The sequence below is a fragment of the Dermochelys coriacea genome, chromosome 5, assembly GCF_009764565.3.
Source record: "Dermochelys coriacea isolate rDerCor1 chromosome 5, rDerCor1.pri.v4, whole genome shotgun sequence".
Lineage (NCBI taxonomy): Eukaryota > Metazoa > Chordata > Testudines > Dermochelyidae > Dermochelys > Dermochelys coriacea.
Genome location: NC_050072.1, coordinates 60,621,509 through 60,640,143, shown reverse-complemented (window position 1 = coordinate 60,640,143; position 18,635 = coordinate 60,621,509). Strand labels below are relative to the sequence as shown.

Below are 18,635 nucleotides of genomic sequence, written 5' to 3'. Positions count from 1 at the left end.
AGATTCCTTTTCCTTCTGATATACGGTACTTGTTATATATATAGCTCTTCCTGTTCCCCTTTATCCCTTTAGCTACCATTAAATCATTCTCATCTTTACTGCCCTTATCTTTTCACTCAAATCCTTAGCTGACAGTCCATATTTTTATTAGGATACTTGCCTGCTACCCCTTTTCCAAGATAGATTCTTTTTTACCCTCAGTTCTTTGAGCAGTCCCTCAGAAAGTCACATTGGCAGCTTCTGTTGGCATATTATAGGGTGTTTTAACTGTGTTCTACACTCATGGATTTTCATGTGTCTTCCCATTACAGCCTGCTCCTTAGATTTTACAGGTCCCCAAGCAATTTATTCCTTGAAGCCTTTATACCACTGTATTCTATCAACCCATTGCTTAGTATAGTTTATTCAAATAGCTTTTAATCACTTGGTATGAATATTTCCTGTTATGTCACATTCCCAAACAATTCTTTCTATTGGTAAGAAGTAGATTCACAATGGCTTCTCATGTAACTAATCTAGATCGATCTAGTAGCTAAGAATATGATTGTGATCTAGGAAGCCCTAGATTTTATTTCTGATTCTGCCCTGACTTGCAGAAGGGATTAAAACCTCATGTCTCTGGGTTTAAATCAATCTCTAACTATGAGGAATTAGGATGAGATCTTCAGGGGGGCACATTATCCCACATCTGCTTGCTAGGGGTTCTTGCATCTTCATTGAAGGCATCTGGTGACAGAATACTGGACTAGATGGCCCATGGGTCTGATCCAGAATGGCAATTCCTGAGTTCCTAGGACCTTGGATAAGTCAGTTGTGGTATCTCTGCCTCAGTTAACCATCTGAACATAAGGATAATAATCATCTTTGTAAAGTACTTTAAAATCTGCACATAAAAGATGCTATATAATTGCAAAAAATGTGTTATAAAGTAGTTCGGTGTAGTATTCTCTGTGTTCTTGATCATGGAGTAACATAGATATTTCTTTGGTGATCAATGTTTAGTTCTATTTTTTTATCCAACAGATGTCTCAGTACGTTTTGTTTTTTTAACTAAGTGCAGGATCCTGTGAGTTTGGGCTGCTGTATAGTTGGTCCCTTAACTTGTCAAGTTCATTCTTTATTCCTGAAGCTTTTCAGAAGATGTCCAATTTCACCTTTATTTTATATTACTTGTAACTTTGCCCAAAGTACTTTATTGATATTCTTTTCATTTGTATTGGTTAGAGCTGAGTGAATTTGGAAATTCCATCCTGTGAGAAATTCTAACATTTCAACATGATTTTGTCTCAAATAAAAATGATAAAATGAAATTTCAAATTTTTTCACAGAATGGAAATTCTGAACAATTTTAATTTGGAAATGTCTAAATGTTTTGTTTTTACATTTTTGATCACAGTTAAATATTTTTACTTTTCCAAAATTGAAATGTTTCTGAATGAATGTGAAATTATTTGTTTTGAGTCAGATATTAAACTGCATTTTTCCACAATGGTGCATTGCCTAATAGGAGTTATGGCACAGGAGCCTTTTGACTCCATTCTCCTTTATGGGCCAGGCTCCCTGCCTATATTCCCTACATTTCCCACAATGCACCAGATCATATGACTCCCATGTTACCCAGCACAGCATGATCCGAGGAAGGTCCACATTGCGTTGGGGAGCTATCAGTCCTCTAGGAAGCTGGACCCAGAGGAGAGAATGGAGGGGCCGAACTCCAACTCTCATAGGGCAATATGCCACAAAGGATATACAGTTTAATGTTTTGTTGAACTGATTTGAAACAAAACATTGGAGGTCCATTCAAAAAATGAAATATTCTGATTTGGTCAAACCAACCCAAAATTAAACATGGGGGAAATAAATATTTTCAGCAAAATCAAAATGATCCTTTGGAAAATGTTGATTTTGTGAAACCCACATTTTCTGTCAGAAACTCGTTTTAATGGAAAATTCCCAAGCAGCTCTACTGTTGATTTTGCAAATATTTATGACATATAACGCTAACTCTTCTATTCTTCCCTTTCTGTCTTCCTTGTACAGATCATACTCTTCAGTGTTACTATTCTGTTTGGAGAACAATATCACCAAATCTATTATGCCTACTAGGGCATGCTGTCATTTAAAATAACTTCTAACTCATGTTGCTTATGTCCAATATGCCTTGAAATTTTCTAGATTTTTTGCATAAATAATAAATGTACTACCTTTATAGTGTTTAATTTTATATGATAATTTTGCTCTCCCTTGAATGGGAGCTGAAGGTGCATATTTAAGGGCAAAGGTTGACCTTCAAAGGGCCATGAAGGAAAGTGTAGAGATTTGACAAGGTAACAAGGCTGAGTTTTTGTTTTTGTCTTTTCTGTATTACTCAAGCCAAGAGTCGTCATAATCCTAGAAACTAAACAGCCATGGTAGTGATTTTATCACCAGGGAAATTGTTCATCCATCAGTAAGATTGTTGCTAGAAAAGGAACTATAAAGAGAGGGAGATAAAATTGCTTTGGAACATTGAATCATCAGGCCCTCTAGATTCAAAGCCTGAATTGTTTTTGGAGAGGGGTGGGGTAAGAGAGTTGCTTAAGAAAGCTTAAATTGATCAGTGTCTCAATAACATTGGTGTGTGATCTCTGAAGAAATGAGATGGGTGCATGGGAAAAGGAGAAATGGAGGAAGGGAGGGGAAGAAAATTAAAATAAAGTTTTTTGGACATTTTTTTTGTCATTCTGTGTTTCTGAAGATGGCCTTTCACAAAGAAGAAATATAAATGATAAAGAATAAAACAGTGTTAAATTCTCTGCATCCAATTTAATCTAAATCTAGGCCAACAGAAATGAATATTGGTGTGTGTAGAGAGATAGAAGTCTGGAGTGGCAGAGTACTGTGTGTATGCCTTTCGGGGTGTGGTAGTGGAGCTGTGTGCATAGGAACCAAGGATGAAGATGTGGAGGCAGTCTGCCCATAGAGGCTCAATATGGCATTAAATGTGTGCAAGGACAAGGATCTTAGGTGGTACAAGTGGCTGTATAGGGAAGATTGTCTACGCAAGAGTGGTTAAGGAATACCTGGTGGTGAGGTGTCTGTAAGTGATGGCTTGTGGAGAGATAGTGTTCTTGTGTAAGGAGTGTCTATATTTGTACGTAGTAGCAACATGTCTTTATGTAAATGGGTCTCTCTAGGGGTTAACTTTATGTGTAAGGGGTGTGTGGTGACAGTGGATTGTCTCCCTACAAGGGTGTCTTTTAGAAAGATACATGGAGGATTGTGGGTTGTCTTTTTGTGAAGGAGGAGCTATATCTTTATGTAGTGGTAAGGTGTCTGTGATAATGAGGTGTTCCTGTATCGAGATGGGAAGTCTATGTAAAGTATATTTTGTGGTGGTTGTCTGTGTAGGTTCAGGGGTAGTCAGTTATTTTTGTCGAGGTCCAAATTTCTTGGTCAAGGTATACTTGAGTTCCAGAGTCCAGAGGAACATTTTTTCACACTGCAATAACAACAATGCTAATAATAAGTAACTAAAAAGATTTTGCGGTCCTGGTTGTCCAGATTTGGCCACCGTCCACCTGTTGATTACTACTGGTATAGAGTGTGTTAGATGTGTCTGTGATGAGCATGATGTCTGTAGATGTGATGGATTGTCTCCAGGTAAAGGGTGTCTGTGAGGGGATACCTGCATTTAGTGCTGGGTTTTTTTATTTAAAAGGTGATTGTGGAGCAATTTCTGTGAGATGTGATGGATTGTCTGTGTAATGGATGTCTGTGTTTGGAGGGAGGTATATGTATGTGATGTGGATTGTCTTTTCTAAAAGGTGTTAGTGGAGGAGTGGTGTATATATTAGCTGATTGCCTTTTTGTGAAAGGTATTTGTGGGGTGGGGAGATATCTATGTGTCACATGGATTGTCTCAGTAAAGGGTTTCTGTGGGTGGACATATGTAGTGAATTGTTTTTGAAAAGTGCATCTGTGTTGGGGGATATATGTGTTAGGGTGAGTGAGGTGTGTGTGCAAAGGGTGTCTCTGAAGCGGGGTACCTGTGTGGAGAGTGGTGGTGTCTGTGGAAAGAATATAGGTGTGGTGGTGGATTGTCCTTGTGTAAACAATGTCTGTAGGGGTATAGCTGTGTGGGGTGTCTTTGTTAGCATTGCCTTCACTTGTCTCTGTGTGTTGCTGCAGGGACTCAGGGTAAGTTGTCCGTAGCAGCTCTTTTAGGGGCCACTCCCATCACCACTCCCACACCCCACGCTATAGATCTCTCCTCTGGACAGGCCAGGGCCATCATGTCCTTTATTGTTGTAACTCCCAGATTGTGATACTGTCACAAAACTGTTGCTAGGCAACAAATGTGGTTACCAAGTCTCAGCGAATAGCTGAAGGGGAAAGCGAAGTGTTGCACCATTGTAGAGTAACCATAGCAATGACCTACTATTACAGACTAAAGAATTATCATTAACAATGTTAAAAGTATCAAACGGAGGCCCAGGATCCAGAGACTTCCAGGCAGCATCTCTGCATAATTGGGTTCTCTCGGAAGAGATCCCAACTCCTGCAGAGCACTTGGCTCCTTATCTGGATGAGAGGGTGGGGGTTTGTTAATATTATCCTGTGTTTGTATTTACCAACACAAACGTGCCGTGCAGTTAAGGGCCCACGGGGAAGACGGTGAAAGCACATGCGGGTAATCCAGTTTACACAGATGCACGTTTACGCTGGGGGGAAGGAACCGCGGAACAGGTTCGCTCTTCTGCCTGAGTGCCGGGGCTTGCTGGTTCCAGGGATCGGTACGTGTAGCTGAAAGCCATCTCTTCTGACTGCCTCTCTTTAGATCGACGCCAAAGGGGAAGCGGGGTTCAGTTACAGAAGCGGGTTTACTCGTGCCCTGAACACTAAATTCCGTCGCCTTCAAGTTGGGCCAGACGGCCGGCTCCTGTCATGCCATTGACCTGGGAAACGCCAGCGCCCGCTGAGCAGTGGGCTTCTGCTTTTTACCCAGGGCTCTTTCGGAGCCTGTGAACCCTGAAGGAGTCGGAAAGACACAAAGCGCTGGCTGGCCGCTCCCGATGGGCTTCGCAGTTCTCCCCATTTTGCATGGAGTGCCTGAGACTGTATTGCAACGATGGGCTGCCCCAGAAACCGAAGTCGCGGCAAGCTGTTAGCTCAGTGGTGGGGGCTCCGGACAAGGCAGGAGGTCAGATTGCGTCTTGCCTTCTGCACTTGCTCGCGTGTTGAGGGTACTTGGCAAAGTGCATGACTAGTCCGTAGCGCTGTGCACTGGAAGGGCTTGAAAGGTGCTACAGTGTAGGGGCTCCATTCTGGGGCGGTATTCACAGGGCTCCGCTTGCCAGGGTTTGGGTGAGGGGAAGTAATAAGCACACGCCCTTTTCTGCCTTGTTTTTAGTGCATCGCTCTGCTCTTTTCCTATCGTGTAGTCAACGCGTGCGATTAAAGCCCTGCTCCCTACTCGACACGAGAATACACCTGTGAGGGACGTGATCCGATCTCTAATGACACCGCCGGTAATGTGTTCAAGTCCCTCTCGTGAGGCTGAAACGTGGGGCTTTTTGAGAGGGACCAGCAAATAGCTAGCGCTGGACGTTGCTTTTGTGTCGTGTGTTATGCTGAACAATGGAATGGTTGAACTTGCAGCAACAAAACGACCCCAAGCCCGATCAAACGGTGATGGTGATGAATTTTTTGTTTTGTTTTGTTTTGTTTGTATTTTGCAGGGACCGAGCGTCATGAGCTAACCTCCTGGAAGAGTTTTCCGTCTGTTTTCAAATTCTTCAGTGAAGCATCCGAGGCAAAGAACAGTTCAGTCAAACTAGCCCCAACACGACGCTCCAACAGAATCAAGTATGAAGAACTTTAAGGGGAGAAAAAACATCTCCTTGCTGCTTGTTTTCTGCAAGCAGTCTCCCAGCCCCTCATTAGATTGTTTTCTTTCTAGAGCACAGGGTCGTGATGTATACATCTAAATAGCGTTTTGCATTATTTCTAGATGAGTGCAACTGTCAAAGCAATATGGGTTCACTGGTTGTGCTTCCTGTGGGCTGTAGCTTGGATTTCGTGCTGCCCATCAGCGCGCAGATTAAGGCTGACAGCAGTACTGCACAGTGCAGCATGGTGCAGCTCTAATTGCCCTGACATAGCCCTGCACCGAGCTGATGCCAGAGTTTAATAGCTTCTTCGTGGTCCTATCGCCTACAGGATTTTTGCTGCTTCCTTCCAGGGTTCACTTTTCTTTCTTGCTTGCTTTCTAGGACAGGAGCAAACTTTGGGTTTTATGCATTTTTAACAGAATTGCTTTTAAATAATGTATCCGGGTAGATTTCTCTCCCCTCTTCCTCCTCCCTACTCTTCTTCAGCCTTTAAAATGCTCAGACATCTTTCTAACAATGGAATATTTTTGGTTGTGCTTTTTAAGGGGGTTAGTTAAGCCATAATGACTCAATTTAAATTTTAAAAATAGCACAAAGACGGTGGCGTAGTATTTGGATTTGGATAAATATGAATTGTTCCCTGTAGCTTTTGAGACCAGAGGAGAGACTGTGCATAAAATAGCTCCTAAGAAATAATAAATGAATGAATAGGTATTTATATGGAGGACCGTCTCTGAATTTAAAATAAGGTTTCTCATAAATCTGTACATTTCGGAAGGAAAGGACTAAATTTAAACCAAAATGAACCGATGCTATTTATGCTGAAATCTTTTGCTTCGTGATTTTAGGATTCCCATTTTTACAGAGAGTTTGTATCTCTGAATAATTTTAAATCACGAGCTGTAATACGTGTTTTAGTGAAAATTGTAACATAGATTAAATACCTGTATTTAAAATTTACTTTTAGAACTTAGTTGATACGTTTATTTTTTATTCTAATAGAATGTCTATTTTGAGACAAAGCAAAATATAAATTACTCTTTTTAAAGAGGGACATAATTTTGAATAGTAAAAAAAAATGATTATTTACAATCAATAGTCTTTTCTTCTCTGGGACCAAATGGGATCAACTCTTCACACTTTCCATGTTCTGCAGATAAGGGGTCCAAAAACTTGGGTCCAAATTTGTGGGAAAGTCTCTTTGTATAAAGATTTTTTCCTTCTTTGGCATTATTTGTAGAGCTCCATTTGCTTTTGAAAGCTCTACCTTAAAATGCCAATTGCTTTATACTTTACCAATTCAGCAACCGTCTGGACCTCACTGTGAATTGTGATAGCATAAATAAATAAAAAGTCATGAATGACTGATTTTGCTGATTTTTTAATTCAAAGAAGCTTACATTTTCATATTCGGAATTTTTAATAACTGGAATGCCTCACCATCCTGTATTTATTCAGTTTTTGATTCAACACAGACCTAATTTCTTTCAAAGTGTTTGCAAAAATCATGTCCCTGCCTTATACACCTGGTAAAATACACAGCCAGTTTCACAGAATTTAAACGCTCAGAAAATCATTGAAATTGCAGACCTCGGAGGGAAGTGTTTTTAGTAATAGTAGCTGATGTCAGCAACTTTTAACTGCTAATGTCTGATAAGCAACAATATGTGCCTGATATCGTGTCTGGCATGCAAGTACACTAATTAGTTCTTATAGGTTTGATGAAGCTAAATTAAAGTGATCTTTTCTTCAGTGGTCATGTCTGCATCGCCTCTGTTGTTAGAGCAGAGGCAAAGCCAACAAAAATCAAAACGGTATTTCATCCAACTGCTGTATTACTTCAAACCAGTCAAATCGTCGGCAACCACCACATGGGTTTGTGATATTGACCCCCTTTTAATGTAATTTTTCCCGTTTCGGCGTTGAAGGAGGAATTCAGTACGGAAGGGGTGAGGGTAGGGGGCTATTGTTGTTAATACGATGTTTTAAAGTGTTTAATGTGGATTTCAATGTATTTTGTCTGGAGTAAACGTACCAGTAACCGAATCATGTCACTTCAGTGTAAGGAGAGATTCTTCCGGATCTTTCCATTTTATTTGCTAACTTCTTTTCTTTGTTTTTATAAAGTGTGTGCAGTGCTCAGTGTTGGAGGGTCACAATTAGTCAGCTGTAATACTCCATGTATGTGCACCAGGCATTGCTGTTATTTAGCTAACCCGTGGTGTTTTTCAGTTCGCACATTACTTCTTTCAGCAACCTCCGCTTGTAACAAGGGGAAATCACTGTAAAATTGTCTGCTATAATCTGCAGTTTTCTCTCCATTATAGCTCCTCTCCCTTTTGTAAATGTCCCTTACACATGGAGGTCGTCGCTGTGTTTCCTGAGTTAGACTTTCGCAAGCAAGATACGAGGGGTTTTGCAAGCTGTGGAGCTTCCCCAAATAGAGGCAAAGCAAAATCCACGTCTGCCACTGGGCAGCTTCCAGTGTAATCATATTTCTCAATTTAACCTGTTGATTATGGGTTTGCTATATAGACATAAGAATATGGTTCACCTCATTTCTCCCCAAGTAACTTCCTGCTGTCGGTGCTGGCCACCTGCCTGGGGCTGGCCTGTCACGCATTTACGCCGTTTGTACTCGTCCCTGGTTTGTTTCCTCTCTGATCAGTGTATCATGTGAATAAGGTTTTAACTCGTTGATTTGCATTTCATATGTGTAGTTCTGTGCTTAAATGCAAAGACCAAGGGGGCGGGGGAGTGGAAAAAAAGCTCTCAAATCCTGCAACTGTCAAACTCTTACCACTGGGAATGCATGAGGGGGGTTTCCAAGGTGCCAAATATCACAAAATTAATCTATTTTTTTATTTTAATGGAAATTCAGTGCAAAAAAATTCTACTGTAATAAATACCCTTTTAAAAGTGTCTTTCTCGTGCCCTAATTGACTTGCGTTTTTGCTTATGTAAAGAACTGCAGGGAGTTCTTATGAATTGTATATTTCTGTTTACACTTTAAAAATAATAATAAAAAGCTTTTCTCTTCTAATGTGCAGTTGTCTCCTCATAAACATTTTTCTCTTCAAAGCAGCTTGTAGATATTAATAAAAACATGAACCGACACTGAATAGCGCAATAACATATCAATAGTTTAAATCTGGCTGGTGGTAGTCTGACTCTGTTGAAATGGTAATAGCCTAACATCAACTTATCATGACATCCCTTTAGTCTTTGTTGACTTCACATTGCCTACACTTATATGTTTCAGATGATTAAGCATAAGAAAAAAAATCCTCTCCTAGATGTTTTGGAATTGAAAATGGATGTTCGGTTGTTCTGATATAAAAATGTAATTTACAAATAATATTCAAAAGAGCAACTCCCTCTTCCAAAAAGTGGGAAAAGAAAATCTCCTTCACTTCTTGCTTTATTTGGTTCTCTCCTTACCGTAAAGGACATTTGGGATTAAGAGACTAGTCATCAGAGACAAACAAAGTGATATTATTAGTGTACCAAAACTACTCAGAGACTGGAGTCAACTGAGATCATTGGAGAGCGGAAGTGCCTTCCTGCTTCAGTAATTAAAACCCACTAGTTGGGTTCTTCCTATTTCTGCTTGTTTATTAGGAAACAAACACATTTAGCCCGCGTTTGCTTCCAGACCCCAAATGGCGAGACTCAAGTGAATGATGCATGGTTATTACAGTGACTTCGATGGTTTATCAACATTTTACCACACACTTGGGCTTTGCAGTAATTTAAGTTGTCGGTACCCAAAAGTATCTAGTTAAAGCTTCTTATCTTTGAAACAGAGGAGGAAAGTAGGCGGGACCAGTTTTACCACCAAAATGTGCATCAGATCCAGAATCCAGGACGGTCTTTCTCTCCATTTGAATGTGGATTTTTTTCCCTGGCTTGTACCAGAGTGACTAACTGGGAGCCTCTTGAATTGTTTCTCTTCCTTTTAACTAATAGTCCATTAATCTCAATGCAATAAAATAAAATAAAAATCAGTTTGAGCCTGGGAAAAAGTTTTAAGCAACACTTAACAAAGCCTCAACCCCCTCCTTGCTAAAGCAGCAGCTTTGTCATCCTGGGTTAGACTGGAAGCAACACAGAGTGTCCTAAATGTGAAGAATGTTCACTCTGAGCATAAGCTGTTGAAAGGGGAAAATAACACAAAGTCGATTAACAGTGATTCTAGAATAGATGAAACCATCAAAGCATTCCAGCGTTTATCTCCAAATCTGGGTAGTGTAAAAAGGTAACAATGATAGTCTTAAACCACACGTAGGAGGGATGAATGTTGATTTAATTGATTCATTTGGATCGATGTTTTTAAAGTTTCACACCACTGATCTTTCATGTAGTGATGTCTTTAGCAGTCAGCGGTCTGACATGAGCCTTCTCAGATTTCATCACTGGGAAGCTCCCTGACATCTGAAATTATGCAACAGACTGTGGAATGGTAACTTTGGGACTGGGAGACCCAAATGGCAAAAAAGATGTAAGAGGGGGATTGGATTTGAAGGGGTCTCGTTAGTTTGTCACAAATGAGTACACATTGTAACTGAATCACAAGGCTGAACCCTGCCCCTTCCTCCTCCCCCTCATCTCCTCGCGCAAGTTTGAAAGGTTTAAAATGACTGGGTGGGAAAATAAGCCCTTAAAAATTGTGCCAAAAAGTACATTTTTTTCCTGTTAAAATATAGTTCACACTGTTTTGTAAACAGTTGGGGTTAGAAAAACTTCCCATTTGTTTAGCCCTTCAAACATAGCCCGTCTGGGAATAAATCTTCGGCTGAATGTATAATTTTCAACACATTGATTATAGGAAATCAGTTGGATTTGACTTTTTCGGCCTTAATCAAAGGAAGGTGGGGTTTTTTAATGGAAAAATAAGCTCATATCTTTTCTTTCACTTACATACAGCCCTAATTGTTTTTCCCTATAAGAATTTCATTGAAAAGTACAAATGAAAAGTGTCATATCTAAGAAAATATTGCACCGTACTCTACATTAAAGTCAGTCCAAATAAAAATAACCTTCCAAGAATCTCTCTCTCTCTCTCCCTCTCTCTCTCTCTCTCTAACGTGCATTATGTTGACATATTCGATACAGTGAGAAAAATGAACTTCTCGAGAAACTTGGTAGGAGATGTCATTTGTCACTGTATCATCCATCATAAGACCACAAATTTTCACTTTTCTGTCCCATTTTGGATTGCATATGTTTGTGAGTATTTCACTAGATCAGTGACAGCTCTTTATTTGCATAATTATATGCTCTGGTCTGAAGAGAAAACTAACCCCCAAATTTCATGGGTCACCAAACTGCGACAATCAATGTTTTATCACGTATGCTAAGCAAAACCTAAGAAGCTATATGAAGTTTCTTGGGGAGTTTTTACTCCTCAGAAAATTAAAGATTTTGTGCCCCTTGAGTAGATGCAAAACTCTTTCCAAGCTCTTTGTAACTGAGTTCTGTTTGATGGCAAGAACTACAGATTAACACGAAGATCTGGATTTTAGACGCACTAGCATTACTTCAAAGTAGATTTAGACAAGCAGCTTTATTGCACTTGGAAACTTCGCTATTCTAAATACTGTAACTCCGATTTACAGCAGCAACGACAAAAAAGGTAAATATGATTTGGACCATCGACCTCCCGCCATATCTAACATATAGTTAAGGGAGGGTTTAAAGTTTTATTCCTTATTTGAGGCGCTCTCGCTCTCTCTGTATAACACGCACACAATTCGACATAAATATGAACAAAATTGATTTTCTGTACAACAGGATTTGTTCTGGTCCATCAATTGCACAATAATCGCATGCTCCAGTTATGACACACTATGAATTTTCAACTTGATAAAAATGTATTTTGTGAAGAAGAATGTATTTAGTGAGACCCACAAACCAACAGTAAAACTGTAAAAGAAAAACACTCCCTGCCATGAGGAAAAATAAACCTACCTTGTAGGTTTTATTTCATTTTTTAAATCTATATGTTCAAACTTCTGGGGCTCAGAGCTGTAGGTAACCTGCAAGTGGTAGCGCTCTGTAGCCTTTTCTTAAACCAATGTTAATGTTACTTTTGTTTATAAGGTCATGATAATTTTGACTATATGTTGTGGTCCTGCTTCTGGGGAATTTAATTTGGGTTTCATAAGTTGTGTTTGGGGTCTTTAGCCCTTTTGCCACGAGAAACGCACTTCTTAAAGGAACTTTGTGAAACGGTTCATTTCAGGTAACATGTGGTACTAATTTTCTTACCATTTACCAGGTACAGACGACTCAGCCAGCAGCATGTAAAATAAATAGACTGGAAAGTTGTACAGTTTTGAATCTGAAGAGGAAAGGCTCTGTGATAAAGAATGCCACGTTACGGTCAAATGAATGACCGTGCTTATCTCGAGGAATATGGTTTCTGCCAAAATTTTGCACCATTAAAACTTGGTTAGTTACGTCTATAGCTGAAAGGAATTTTAACTAGCAGTGATTTTTAAATGCCTGTTTTTAATGGACACAGAAGACAACGATATTTCTCACCTTTTTTTTTCTTATTGGAAAAAAAAATGACTTCGTTTTCTGCCCCCACCAAGAATTGTTTCATTCTTAGGCATGTCTGATACTTGTCTTGGCAAAAAGACTTCAAGGGGGTTCTGTAACACAAATAAAATAAAAGGAATATGAATATAGCCAAACATCAAATGAGGAGGACAAAGGAGAAGAAAAGTGATCATACTGATTCCTGAGTAGGTTTCTGCATTACGTATCTGCATCTTGGATCCTTTTTTCAAAACTTTATAGGGAAATTGATCAGATCGATAACCCGACAGCAAATGTTTGCGATTAAAATTAAACAGTTAACTGCTTTTTTTATTTTATTTTTATTTTTTTATTTTTTTTAAAGCTGATCTATATGCGTCTATTAAGGTCAGGTAAATCTAACTATTTTCAGGCGACAAATCGCCCAGAACGTTTTATCCGGACTGAGACAGATGTCAGTTATTTTCCACTGAATTCTACACAGGCGAGGAATGACCCTTTGGAGGCAAGGCCTGGGTTTTCTTCTTTCGTCATTTTCACTTCTCTTTACTCAAGCCCCACCTAATCCCCTGCTATCTGGCAAACTAGTATCGCTATATTTTTGCCTTCAAACTATTTCTTTAAAGCTGGAATCCTTGACACAACAGTTAGATAAATAGCTTCCCCCACCCCGGATAGTTTCACATCTCCTCTTGATAAGCTCGGCTTACTAAATGATAAAATCTTGTTTTTTCCCCTTAGCAAAGTACTTTGAGATGAGTTCCTGGAACAGCTAAATAATAACTCGTATGCCCAGGTGTTGCTTGTACATACTTTTGAGAGCAAAACCGATAAAACTATAGGGATCTTGCAAATGTTGATCTAGTGGTTGGTAACAAACATCACGTCAGATGCTGCCAGTGGCTGCTCATTGTGCCAGTTGTTTCTGATTCTTGTCCCCTTTCTTACAATTGTAACTTGGGCTCTAGTTCCCAATGAAAAGTTAGTTTCTTAGCTAAAGACTGATCTTTTGATTATTTTGCACTTCGTTTTTTCCTTAAATACACTTAAAATGCTGTTTGAATTTGAAATCATTCCCCTCCCTCCCACCTCCAGCCAAAACCTTGTTAATTTAATTTTTACTTGCGGCTGGAAAAAAAAACGAGGGTTCCAGTTATTTGGTAGTGTTAGCTCTTACAATACTTTTTCACGTTTCTCCATAATTTAGTTACCTGCCAGGTGTTCTATGTCTCAAAGTAACAATTAACTTCTGTAAGAGGAAGTGCAAACGGGATGAGAATAATCAAGAGGAAAATTAATTCTTTATAACCTTGTTTGGGCGTTGTCAGGTAGTTTGCAAATATTAAGCCTGATTTTGTCCCAAGGATCATCATGTAACAAATCAGTGTAAGAGCAAATTTGAAAAATGTTTATAGCAAATGACTTTGTAAAATGGATTAGTTTTTCTACCGTTTATCTTTGTTAAACGTCATTCTGGATCCTACCTGGACTTGCATGCATATTGTTATGTCATATAGAAACTGAAAAATGCTTCTGAACCTGAAGATCCTCTGCCCAGTTTCCCTTTATCAGCCTCGAAACACTTCCTCATGTGAAAGCGGAAAGCTATGTTTTAAAGTATAACATTATAAATTATCACCTCCAAAGTATGACTAAAGTCCGGGTTTATAAGGGAATGGGGGGAAGGAGAGTAGAACTAGCGAAGGATGGCGTTTAAACTGTGAATTTGTAGCAAAAAATGATTTCACATGGATGAAAAACTAACTGCTTTTCTGTCGTCTCTATGCCCCTAACTCGTCCAGGACTCGGTCCGAAGCCATGGCAAAACGAAGTGAAGTGACACGTGAGGCTGTTCTGTCTCTCGCCTTAGCACCACGGACAGCGCCTAGTTCTGAGTTCACTTTCAGCCACAACTTTCTATCACTCCTTCACCTAGTTCAGCCAAACCCCATTTCCCTCGGAGGCTGCTGCCTGCGTCCGAAAGACACAGATCACTTTGGGAAAGTTAGTTGCTGAGCTACGATATGTCCCACTTCAATTTGTAAGATCCCCGGAACCTGTATACTGTCACAGCTGCGAGGTCACCTTGTTCTTCCCCTCTTAGAAGATTCATTCTGCGCTTTCCTGAGTTGCTGTGTCTGAATTCCCCAGTTAGGTTTTCGTTTTCGCCTTGTAACTTTTCCTGCATTAATTTCTACCGATGTCCCTCCCAAGTCCCCCTATTCCTCTTTTCCCTTTAAGGTGGGTCTCTTCTTAACTGCCCTTTTTATATCGCTTCCCACCTCTTTCCTCTGGATTTCTCGCTCAAGAAATATCCAACGTGCAAAACTTTTCCACAGCTGCAACTTCGCTCGGGAGTCAGGGTGCACCTGGCCTATTGGAAAGGGGCTTCGCTCTTGGCCAGAGCAGCTTGATGAGCTCTGGTGCTTCCAGACAGATTGTTAATTACAGCCCCTGGAGACTAGGCTCCCGAGCCAGAGTCCAACCTAGTTAAAGAGCCTGACAGTAACTTACTTGACAGCACACACAAAAGTGACAGTAAAGTATTTGGTTTAGCCTCACTTCTCCCGTTAAAAAAGTTCTTCCTGCTCGGATCGTTGTGACTTTAAGTCATCATCTCCGGTTTATTTTGTTGTTCAGGATGTGTGCAAAGGAAGAGACGCCCTCTGTATATTTCATCATTACACTGTCATTTTAGCAAAATACCGGACCTTCCAGCTTGTAAATCAAGCTATTCACGTGTTAGCTAATGAATGCAGCAAGATGCACATTGCTTATTAATATGTTTCACCCAGCCTTTGCTTAGTATAGATTCCTGCACTTGCCTCTGCCATCATTCTAAGGTCGTATATAAATCGTGAGGATCGGAGACTAGTTAGTAACGATTTGCAGGATTATTTGTTACATTTACTGTTCAAACTAACGTTACATTCGTTTAAAAATGAATCTACAAAAGTAGGAGGAAATAATTGATTTAGGGCGTCGACAAACCAAATATAGATAGATAGATAGATAGATAGATAGATAGATAGCCAACAGAGTATTTTTAAAAAGCGTTCTCTTTCCTGATCTGAAATGGAATTGGGGCCATCTATCAGAGAGTTTCAACAGTTTGACGGGACGTTTATTGTTAAAGTTCTTTGTTGCAATACCCCTTTAAAACAATCTATTTTCCTGCTCATATATTTGTCATGCTTGAACTGATTGCTGCCGTGAATCCAGGTTCTCACTATTTTCCCTGGAGTTGGATCGCTTCCGATTTGTTCTTCTACTTTCCAGTTAGGGTGATTTAGTTCAATATCTAACGACACCACTCTGGTTTAAGTTACTGAATCCTCCTTATGTGGTGGTATTGCCTTCATTTTAAAAAAAAGCTGCTAAACTTTAACGTAATTAACTGTTTAAAAACAACGCTCGAGTCATTAAGAAATCGTTTTATTTTCTACTGTGGAGGAAATGGAAATCCAAACAGGCATGAGTGGGGAGAAGTTTGCGTGGTAGTGAAGAAACCTGTTGAATACTTATAACTACAGAAGATTTCAGGGAGTATCACATTACCCCCTACAAAAGGCGGCGGCGGGGGGGGGGTGTGTGTTTCTAAAACGACTTTATCAGCCAGGCAACCTCTTAGTCAAAGACATTCAAAAAGATAAATACTTGGCCACATCTAATATTGATCTATTACCTTTGTGGGGTGAAGGAAACTGATTATTTAATGTCCTCCTACATTATTTAGTGCGAGAAAAAACATTAACTGAGCTGTATTTTCCTTTGCAAATGTGGCAAGAAAAAGGATACAAGCGGGTTTCGTTGAGTTTTTAAACTTTTGCGGTGAAGATTTGGACATTTGCCTGAACTTGTTTAAGATTATTTTTCTCCAAAATATTTTACATGTAATCTTATAACATGCGAACACTGAGGGGAATATTACATATTTTATCCACGTCAGCTAGAAAGTTCCCTATGTTTAGCATAGCAGATCAGCGGACCTTTTCATTATTTCTCTCTACCTGACCTTGGGCGTTAGTTTTAGAACTAAATTTTAATCAGAAGACAACAGGGTTATTACACACAATTCTACTGTCTAGAAAAGGCTATTATGAAAATATGTATCTAATATACAAGTGAATGTCTATATCTCCAGCACGTTGACCGTTTTCAATAACAATAACATATTGTTTCTTTTTCTCTTCAGCTAAGTTTTCCCTCTGCAATTCTATTTCTTATCCCTGGTACACTTTATGAAATCCTTTTCATTTTTTTTCCTTCCTGTAACTCTTCAAAGTCGTTTTAAATGACTTTTCTTGTCTTTTGGCCATTTGTCAACGTCAAATGTACACTGACTATTTAATGAAAGAAAAGCGTGTATGTACATTACACTACACAGACTCTCGCTCTCTCTCCCACACATACACACACATATATATACTCTATGTAGTTTCTTGAAAATCAATAATCGCTCGTTCATTTCCAAAGCGTCCACTATGTGTTTGTAAGGAAAGTAATTAAGTTCTCAGGTAATATTCCTGAGTAAAACTCCGTGGTTGTCATTTTATTCCTGTCGTATAATGTAGTTTCTCTTGATTGTCAAGAAAAATAAGTTCAATATAATAGTTCTAAATATGGGGCCAGATTCTGACCTTGCTTGCCGAACTGGCCCATAACGTATGTGTGTACGAGTGTGTATATCTGTAATATATTACAGTGTAATTTCCTTTGGAGAGATTTAAAGCCTGCAGTTCTCCCCGCCAAACAATCCATCACTTACAGGATCTTTGACTTTAAATGGCAATGAGGGTTAGAATAGGTGGTAAACTGTCAGAATACCCTGATAGAAAGTCAGCATCCTCATTAAGGATCATCCATAATTTTATTCTTTCTTGAGTTAATAAGAGGATTGAATAATATTGTCCTTCATATTTCATACTGTGGAGGGGAAACCCCCAATATGTTTATTTAATCCTAACACTTTAAAAGCAGGGGAAGTGGACTTCTTGAGTGGTTGGTATGTACTATATCATAAAAGGGAATAGGCAAAAGTAATTTTCTTCACAAGCAGCAATGTTTCTGGTCCTAAGACTTCCTATTATTGGAAGGAGACTGTCTAAAATACTTTACACTTATAAACACTAAGCTCTAGATATTAGCTACTGCCTAAATATTTGTTCACCAAAATGAATCCCTAACCACTTTTAATTTCTGTTAAAATCTAAGCTAAAATCATACAGAAGTACAGCTGAAGTGGAGTTAAGCCAGGCAATCTTCTCAGCTACATGAAGTTTTCCAAAAAGATAGAGGGGGATTTGTTAACTTTTGAAGAATTAGAACTACAACAAAAGCCAAACTCTTCAGCATTTACGTATTTATTATCAGCTTTCAAGCTTGCAAAACTAGAGCCATTTGCTTAACTTAATCCGTAACATATGTGTGCAACAGTAGCAGATTTTTTGGTGTGTGTGGTTTATAGCTGATCAAGTTGTAAATTTTCCGCCTTAGGTTTTCAGCGCCTCCTAGTTACAGCCTAACACCTAGAGAAAGGCTTTGCAGTGATCGCATAGCAGAGAAACCAAATGATAAAAACAACAATAATTTACAAAGCTTTTTCCAATGAGGCCAGACAAACTCATTCCTCTTTATGGTAAATGCTATCAAGCTGCCATCTTGATTTTAAAAAGCGCAACCTACAGTCTATTTTAATTAAAAATAGTTTTCACTCTTATCTGTTAAAAGTAACGTTTACATTTCGCCCCTAAGGAGAAGGTCATTTCCCCAAAAAAATTACTAGTTTAAAAAAATCAGCAAATATCATTACTTTTTTTTTTTACTCTAACAAGAAGCTGAATGCATTTAGAACATGGAACATAATTCCTTATACATTTAACGTTATTTATCTTTACGTTAGGTACTGAAACGTGTAATAAATGTGTTCAAAGAAATCTCAGCCCTACAAATATCAATATTTGATTTTATGGCATTACCACTTTAAATATATCATAATTGTTTTATTCCATTAATGACAGGGACAAGAAAGCTAATTTAGTAGGACGTGTTTATATTTATATTGAAACTAGACCTAATGAACGTATTTATAGTGCAGTGCAACAATAAGTCTCGAGCTGCTGATTTATTTCACTATTCAAATACACATTAGATACATTTTTGTTAACTGCTACGAAGGTATTTCATTAGGTGTTTTAAAGCACGAGGTGGCATAAA

The 18,635-nt window shown here is 38.9% G+C and overlaps 1 protein-coding gene and 1 long non-coding RNA gene across 14 annotated transcripts in view; one reads left to right on the top strand and one right to left on the bottom strand.

The window, feature by feature from the left end:
- FAM172A (family with sequence similarity 172 member A) overlaps nucleotides 1–18,635 on the top strand; it is a 372,757-nt gene that overhangs the window by 341,553 nt on the left and 12,569 nt on the right. For 9 of the 11 annotated variants that reach the window (XM_038403038.2, XM_038403037.2, XM_043514570.1 and 6 more), the window contains one exon: nucleotides 5,721–8,916. The exons of the other annotated variants lie outside the window; for them this stretch is intronic. In XM_038403038.2, the coding sequence (XP_038258966.1) occupies nucleotides 5,721–5,863 (143 nt within the window). In that variant the 3' untranslated portion in view covers nucleotides 5,864–8,916. Of the gene's footprint in view, nucleotides 1–5,720; nucleotides 8,917–18,635 lie in introns of those variants that run through there. 11 annotated transcript variants of the gene reach the window in all.
- LOC119856009 overlaps nucleotides 1–18,635 on the bottom strand; it is a 75,208-nt gene that overhangs the window by 49,520 nt on the left and 7,053 nt on the right. For 2 of the 3 annotated variants that reach the window (XR_006281354.1, XR_006281355.1), the window contains exons 2-3: nucleotides 12,144–12,532; nucleotides 6,405–10,024 (exon numbers count right to left, since the gene is read on the bottom strand). This is a non-coding gene — a long non-coding RNA (uncharacterized LOC119856009). Of the gene's footprint in view, nucleotides 1–6,404; nucleotides 10,025–12,143; nucleotides 12,533–18,635 lie in introns of those variants that run through there. The other variant, XR_006281356.1, reaches the window with a different exon arrangement.